We start from the raw sequence: 7,619 nt of genomic DNA, 5'->3' as shown, positions 1-7,619 counted from the left end.
TGGCAGAAAGGGTCCAAAGAGGAGTTTTTAGGGTTTAAAATGTAACACAGTATGGTAATGTAGTGATTCTTATCGGCTGTATGTAAATGCTATAGAATTTGTATATTGTACTAGATTGGTTAGTGAGAATTAGAATATTCAGCACAGAAGAAGATTTATTGTATTGTAACGGGAACTTTGCGTTCTTACCCTTTTTACTCCTCTTGCCTTTTACTCTCATAGCCCTTTTACTCCCTTACCCTCTTACTCTCTCATCCTCTCTCCCCCTCTCGGGCCTGCTCTGAGCTGTGCCTGGCAGCTCCCAGCAGGGCCCTGCACCCAGGCCCTTTGCAATAAACCCCAAATCCCAGCAGGGCCCTGCCCCCAGGCCCTTTGCAATAAACCCCAAATCCCAGCAGGGCCCTGCACCCAGGCCCTTTGCAATAAACCCCAAATCCCAGCAGGGCCCTGCACCCAGGCCCTTTGCAATAAACCCCAAATCCCAGCAGGGCCCTGCACCCAGGCCCTTTGCAATAAACCCCAAGTTCCTGACCTGGCTGCAGAGATCTCTCATTTCCATCCGTCCCAACCGTGTTACCCCCGCGAGGCTCCTACAGCAGGGGATGGGGAAGGGGATGACAATGAGGCAGGGAAGGCTCGGCTCCACCCCAGCTCCCCCGGGATCAGAAGGGCAGGGGATGAGGAAGGTGACAATGAGGCAGAGAAGGCTCTGCTCCACCCCAGCTCCCCAAGGCAGGACACGTCGCACCCAAATCCCAAGAATAAGCAGGACAAGGCGGAGCTGAGCGACTCAGTTGCTTTATTGGGGGCTGTAGCAGCCCAGCACGGGGCTGGCTCACTCGGAGATGCTGCGGAAGGACTGGACGGCGGGGCTGGCCGCGCCCCACTCCACGGGCTTGCGGTACTCCCCCTTGGGCAGCACGTACTGCCGGCCCCGGTAGTTGGGGTGCTCGTAGAACACCCAGACGCCCTCCAGCACCCTGCAGGCGTGCACCTCACGCATGTGCCACTCCTCCATGATGGAGGGGCAGTCTTCGGTGGCTTCGAACATCTGCCCGCCAAAATCTCCCTTCTCAAACACCTGGATGTGGCCTCGGCCTCCACTTGGCTAGAAAAAAAAAATAAAAGGGTGAGGGAAGAGAAAATTATAGAGTCATGGAAAGGTTTGGGTTGGAAGGGGTTTAAAGATGATCCAGTTCTGCCTCCTTGCCGTGGGTGGGTGCTGCAGACAACTTTCATGAAAAATCCTTTCCTTAGGACTTTTTCTCCTGAGAAGCTGAGAGGCTTCAGGAACAAAATGTAAACAATGATTATCTGCTGCTGTGGAATGCAACAGGTGCATCTGTGATTGGTCTCATGTGGTTGTTTCTAATTAATGGCCAATCACAGTCAGCTGTATCAGACTCTCTGGTCAGTAACAAGATTTTATTATCACTCCATTCCTTTCCTTTCAAGCCTTCTGATGAAATCCTTTCTTCTATTCTTTTAGCATAGTTTTAATGTAATATATATATATCATAAAATAATAAATCAGCCTTGTGAAACATGGAGTCAGATCCTCATATCTTCCCTCATTCTGGGACCCCTGTGAGCACCACCACAGATCTGCCTTTCCCCACTGCAATCCAACTGGGACACACTCATCTTCTCCCCACACCAAACACCTTGCTACTCCCAGAGCAGGACTGTGGGACCAAACCCCTGCAGCCCACCCTCTGTGGCTCCCCAGGAAGATGAACACCACGTTCTCCCCCATGAAACCCTCCCAGGATGGGATAAATGGCAGCATCCCCTGGCTAGGGGTGACACCTACAATCTGGATGTACTTGCAGGAGCCCAGGCGGTCGTTGAGGCCCATCCAGTGGTGGTAGTCGGGGTACTCCCCGTGGGTCAGCACGTACATGTTCCCAGCATAGTTGGGCCTCTCGTAGGCCACCCAGGTGCCTCCATCCACACGGATGGAGTTGCAGCGGCTCAGGTAGCTGTGGAAATCAGGGCAGTCGCTGTCGCACTCGTAGTAACGGCCCAGGAAGTTCTTGTCTTCATAGAAGGTGACCTGAAACAAGCAGAGGGGGCAGAGAGGGGAGGTTCCTCATCCAGAACATCTCCATATTCCGTCCACATCACAGCAGGAAACATCTGAAAGCAGAGCCCTCAAGTGTGGCGTTCACATCCTCTGAAAAATCCCTTTGCCCAGGATTTTTCTCCCAGGAAGCTGAGAAGCCTCAGAGAAAAGGAAAACAATTCTTATCTCATTTGATTCTCCTGTGTTTTGCTCATGTGGAATGTATTTGGAGATTGTTAACCCACAGGTGATTGTTTCATTGGATTCTGCTGTGAGCTGTTTTCTCTCATTGGCTAAACAGGGCCAAACAGTGTAGTGACTTCTGAGTCTGGAGAGAGTCACCAGTTTTTATTATTATCTTTTTGGCATTAAGTATCCTTTCTGCATTCTTTAGTATAGTTCAGTTTAGTATTCTTCAATATAATATAGCATCATAAAATAATAAATTAATATTCTGAGAACATGGCGTCAGATTCATCATTCCTCCCTTCATTTGGGCACCCCACAAATACAATACTCAAGATATCAGAAATCATCAAGCCCAGCCTTGGAACGGGACCAACTGCAGTCAGACAGACTAATTCACCTGTCTGGCCCCAATGCCTCCAGCTGCCAACAGTGTTCTGCCCTTCTCAGACCTTTGTTCTGTCCCAGTCCAACACAACACTCCCACAGAGAAGCCCCTGTTCTTTTTTCATCAAAACACCATCAAAGCAATTCCCTCCCACACTCTCTAGATCGGGAGTTACTAAATTATGGCTGGAGAGCTGTGAGAAGTCAATGGAATTTACAAAGTAGGTTTCTGGGGACATGGGTGGGTCTGGCAGCACTGGGTTAGCAGTTGGACTTGATGCCTTTAGAGGACTTTTCCAGCCTTAACAATACCATTATTTCCTTTATGTTTTCTTACCAAGTGTTTGCAGTGAGATCTAAACTGATCTGAAGGGGGTGGAGAAGTCTCTTTCCTCCCAGATCATGTCTTCTAGCCCGTCCTTGTTCTCACTTGAACAACCCAAAACTTCCTTTCTCAAAATTCACTGCTCAAAGCTGGACATCACACAAGCTTTGCCCTTGCTAGGAGAAACTAAGGGAGCATTCCATGTTCATGGTTGGTAGCAGTTTTAAGGATATCCAAGGATTGTATTTGCAGTTGGCCCGTTCTGTTTTGGTTGCTGCAAATGAAACCTCTGACAAATTCACAATCCATCCCCACATTTCTTTCCCAAGAGCTGTTTTAAGCCAGGCTGCTGACCCCAAAGCACTTTATCCTTGAACATAACCTGGCTTGAAATGATCTTGGGAGCTGATGAGGGAATCCCATTCCTGCCACCAGAGGCATCACCCACCCAGCCAGCCCTGAAGAGGAGACCCAGTTTTCCTCAAAAATCCCTTCATGGAAATATTGCCAAGCCCTAGACACGACCAGTCCTTTCTCCAGCCCCATTTTTAGATCCTCCCAGGTGACAATTACTCATCAAACTTTTCTCCAAGAAGATTCCCAAACCATCCCATCTATCTTGACTACATCCCTTGCTTGCTCACAACACCAGATGGTCTAGAGAGAATCTTTCTGGCCACACTCAACATGCAGTGGTCCATAATCCATTTTTCCCATGTTTTTTTCCTGCAGTTTGACTATTAAAACATCCCCCTACCTGCAGTACTTCACCTACAGTGCTTTGGCTACTACTGGTATCGATGTAACCTCCCTGCTCTTCAAAAATCATTCATTGTCAGTGTTTCAATACAAATCTGGGACAACTCTCTCATTTTTTATTTTTAATCATTTGTTTTCTGCTAAAAATTAAATTAGCTGGGGTTTTCCTGGAGCTGATTGGTCAGCGTGCCCCACCAGCCTGACCAAGGGATCTGGGGAGTCAGACTGGTCATGCCAGAGGATTCAAGCTCTTCATTTTGTGGCCTGTTACTGGACATTTAATAGGATAACGCTATTTTCCTCTTAATTTCAAGAATTTGCCATCACAAAGCAGTTGGTGCACACAAAACAACCTGTCCCCTAACATCCTGAGCAAGCTCTTCCCACCTTCAGTGGAGAGCTGGGGATCACTCTGACCTTTCCAGTACTGAATGAGGGCTGTGAAAGGAGAGCACTGAAATGCCCAGCTCCTGTTTTCCCACTCTTGTGCAGTTAACCACACTGGCCAGGTCTTCCTGGCCACAACCCACTGCCTTTTCCACATCCTGCTTCTAGATCATTGTCCCTAAAGGTATCACCCAAAAAATCTGCCAGCCTGACCCAAAGGCAACACTGAAAGCTCTGCTCACTGGGTTTTGCAGTCATGCATCACCAGTCACACTCTTCTTGAAGCCAGTGTTCAAGGAAGCCACAGCAGCCCTGGAAAACCCTCTGCAGGGATTCATTTACTCCCAGTTCAGCATTATCCTCTGCTGGGATGGCTGATCCCTCTCTCCAACATCTGTCCCCAAGCTCTGATCCTGTCCCACTCCTGCCCAACATGGTTGATGGTGATGAACTCAATGTGGATCTGCTTTCTGGACAGAGGGAACCTGGATGAGTTCAAGGCCAGCTTGGATGGAACTTGCAGCAACCTGAGATAGTGGAAGGTGTCTCTGCCCATGGAAGGGGGTGGAACTGGGTGGGCTTTAAAGTCCTTTCCAACTCAAACTGTTGTGGGATTCAGTGATGCTCCTTCCCCACCCAGTCTAACACAACCAAACTGGAGCCTGATGTTTCCAGGGCGGAATTTTCCCTGTATTTATAAAAGCACAAAGCCAAAGAAATCCAAAGGCTTGTATATATACACACGTTAAGGATATGGCTGTTCCTAAGTTCAACCTAAGTCCTGCTCCCTGGTTTAATTTCAGAATTTAAGGGATTCTCCTCTCCCATTCTACAGCATAGCCCTTCAGACACACCCTCAGCTCCTTTCAGACCTTTGCTTCCCAGCTTTCCTGCATGGATTCAGGCTGAAGTTTTCACCCATAGAAAATTACAGATTCCAATTCCAGATTTGCAGCTTTGTTTCTGTCCCCTCTCACTTGCAGGGAAATCACTTTCCTTCAGCAAAACCCTGCAGGAGCTCTGCTCCCAGCACTCCCCTGTTAACCTCTCCATGTCCAAACCTTGCCTTTGGGGGTTACCAAGCACATACCACATTTGTCAGAGCAGATCTTGTTTGCAGGAATGTAAAACTCTCACTTTGGTCACCTCACCTGAGTTATCACATATTTCTTTTCAACAGTAGCTTAGCTAGAAGGAAAGTCATAAAAAATATCCAGTAGTGCCTCCTCTGTCAGCAGTGAACCCTTTCCAGGGCAGATCACTCACCAGGGTCATGAGCAATGGTGTTTAATTCCCTATTTTCCCCTTTTCCTCTCCCTGGAATGTGCTAAACAAGAGCACAGCATAGAGAACTAGGAGATAACTCCTCCTGGCCATCTTGCTGCCCCCCAGCAGTACATATTCCATAAATTTCCTGTGGCACACTGTGAGGGGACACGGCTTTCGGCAGGGGAAAGGCAGAATGTGCTCAAGGCTCTCCAAGCTGACAGGAGACTCAAGGATGGAGCAGTTGCAGTTCCCCAGTACCTTTTTTAGGTTTAGGTACAGAAAGTTTGCACCCCAGGATCCAGGAGCCGCCAGCACACCCTCCTCGGCTTCCCAGCCCAACAGCCTGAGAGCCACAGAGCCGAAGGACACGGAAAAGCCGGGGCCAGATGTGCCAAATCCACTGTGCTTCCAAAGCCCCTTGGGTCTCACAGCCTCCACAGGCTGAAAGGAAACCAGCCCAAAAGCTGAACTCAGATGAAGCTCTTCCCACAGCTTCCTAGTGTTTGGTATTCCATAGGGGACACTGGCCCAAATCCTCACCCTCCTTTCCTTTCCCAGCTGTTTCTCCCTGCCCAGTCCCAGACTCAGTACAAGTTCTGTGGGATCAGCCAGCTCAGCTCTGCTAAACCCAAGCCTGAGGTGCTGGATCCCCACCTGAGATGTCTCTCCAGCTGAAGCTGAGCTTCCCAACCTACCTCTTTCTCTGATTTCAGTTCATCCCTGCCGATTGCACCGAATCCCAAGGCCGGTGTGCATCATCCCTCAGGGAACACTCTTCCCTTCTGTGCCATGGCCATCCATGGAGCCTTTCTGTCCCAGCACACCCTCTGCCCCACCATGGAAAAGGGATGTGGCAGCTCTGCTGGTGCTGGCAGTCAGGCTCTCTCCAAAGGACCTTTCCATGAGCCCCCACTCTGGAGGTGCAGTGATTCCCAGCTGGCACAGCCCCTCCGCCCCCAATTCACAAGGCATCAGACCCTGCGGATTTAGGACCATTTCAAAATGCCTCTCACCAGTCACTGCACTTGATTCCATCCTCTGGCAGAGCCACACCTAGAGGAACCAGCCAAAATCTGGGAAAATACTTGGGAGGGCTCAGCTCCAGTTTCCCTCCATGTGAGGAGGGATTTCAAGCATTTCCCCCTGCCCACACACTGACAGAGGGGAAAGCTGTCAGCAGAACAAAAAAAAACAAAGTTTCTCCACAATTCATCCCTGCAAAATTCTGCACTTTTAGCCAAAATCATGAATATACACTGCAAACAAACCTACCTTGGTTCCAGCTCTGGACATTTTCTGTTCCAGCCAAGCTCCCCTGTGCTGGAGGAACGTCAGCAGCTGTTACAAACAGCCAGGATCCGAGGTGCCCTTTTTATAACGGGCTTGTTTTAAACCAGACAGCCGCTTTGTCATGAGAATAGGATCCAAAAATTGAGTCAGTGATTCTGAGGCTATAGCCGATTTCCAGAAAAGCAAACAGGATTATGGAATAAAGGAAGGCTTCGCCATCCTCCCTTTGTTACCATTTGCTGAGTCAGAACACCAAAACTCTGCCAAATGCACTCAAAACACGCAGCCCCCTGCCAAGGACAAGTGGTCATTTGGCTGCTCCCTCCCTTCCAAGCTTGTTAAACAAGAAGGAATCCTCGTTGGCTCTTGGAGACCCACCCCATTTGTAAGGAGGGCACATGGTATTCATCAGGGAATGTTCTGGTGCAGTGAAGGATGCAGTTAAGGAACGACAAACAAGTGCTCAGAGCAGACACCAGAGGATTGCAAAGACCAGCTGTGCATTGAAAGCTCTCAATGGAGACATCTGTGCAGCAAAGAGGCTGCAGATTTTCCTGGGACAGCCTCAGCTGAAGCCACACTGCTCCAAACACCTCCTGACATAGAGGGAAAGAAGGATGTGTGGCCACCTCCCCACTCCCCACAAAGTGAGTGATTTCACACATCAAACAACGCCCAGATTTCTGTTGTCTCTTCAAGTGTCACAAATTGAATCCCAACTCTCAGCCCAGCACCTGAGGTTGGAGCAGAGTTTTCCCTTCGGCCACACTCCGGCCCTGGGAGCGGGCAGGCCGAGGATCACTGGCTTCCACAGCCACCCCCCCGGCAGTGCATTATGAAAAACCACCTCTGCAGCTATTCAGTGCCCCAGCCCAAAGGCTTAGCGAGACAAAGGGACACGAATTTGGCACAGCAGCGCCCGAAACACGCAGCCCCTCTTTCAAATCTGTC

General features: G+C 49.5%; 1 protein-coding gene across 1 annotated transcript; it reads right to left on the bottom strand.

Annotated features, from left to right (window-relative positions):
- Positions 1-792: 792 nt before the first annotated feature.
- On the bottom strand, positions 793-6,877 carry CRYGS (crystallin gamma S). The gene is made up of 3 exons (XM_064721119.1): positions 6,651-6,877; positions 1,814-2,056; positions 793-1,108 (listed from the first exon to the last, which is right to left on the bottom strand). Exons 1-3 carry the CDS (start codon positions 6,669-6,671, stop codon positions 836-838), a joined length of 537 nt encoding a protein of 178 aa, XP_064577189.1. The 5' UTR covers positions 6,672-6,877; the 3' UTR covers positions 793-835.
- Between the last annotated feature and the right edge of the window lie 742 nt (positions 6,878-7,619).

Source organism: Zonotrichia leucophrys, chromosome 9, assembly GCF_028769735.1.
Source record: "Zonotrichia leucophrys gambelii isolate GWCS_2022_RI chromosome 9, RI_Zleu_2.0, whole genome shotgun sequence".
Classification (NCBI taxonomy): Eukaryota; Metazoa; Chordata; class Aves; order Passeriformes; family Passerellidae; genus Zonotrichia; species Zonotrichia leucophrys.
Note: the sequence above shows the minus strand (reverse complement) of the source record. Positions and strands in the feature narration are given on the sequence as shown.

What these genes read in the sequence shown, in the direction of transcription:
- CRYGS (XM_064721119.1), bottom strand. Translation starts at nt 6,671, where the DNA reads ATGTCCAGAGCTGGAACCAAG. An exon ending in TGTCCAGAGCTGGAACCAAG is followed by an intron (nt 2,057 to 6,650) that starts GTAGGTTTGTTT and finishes TGCTTGTTTCAG; the next exon opens with GTCACCTTCTATGAAGACAA. An exon ending in CCTGCAAGTACATCCAGATT is followed by an intron (nt 1,109 to 1,813) that starts GTAGGTGTCACC and finishes TTTTTTTTCTAG; the next exon opens with CCAAGTGGAGGCCGAGGCCA.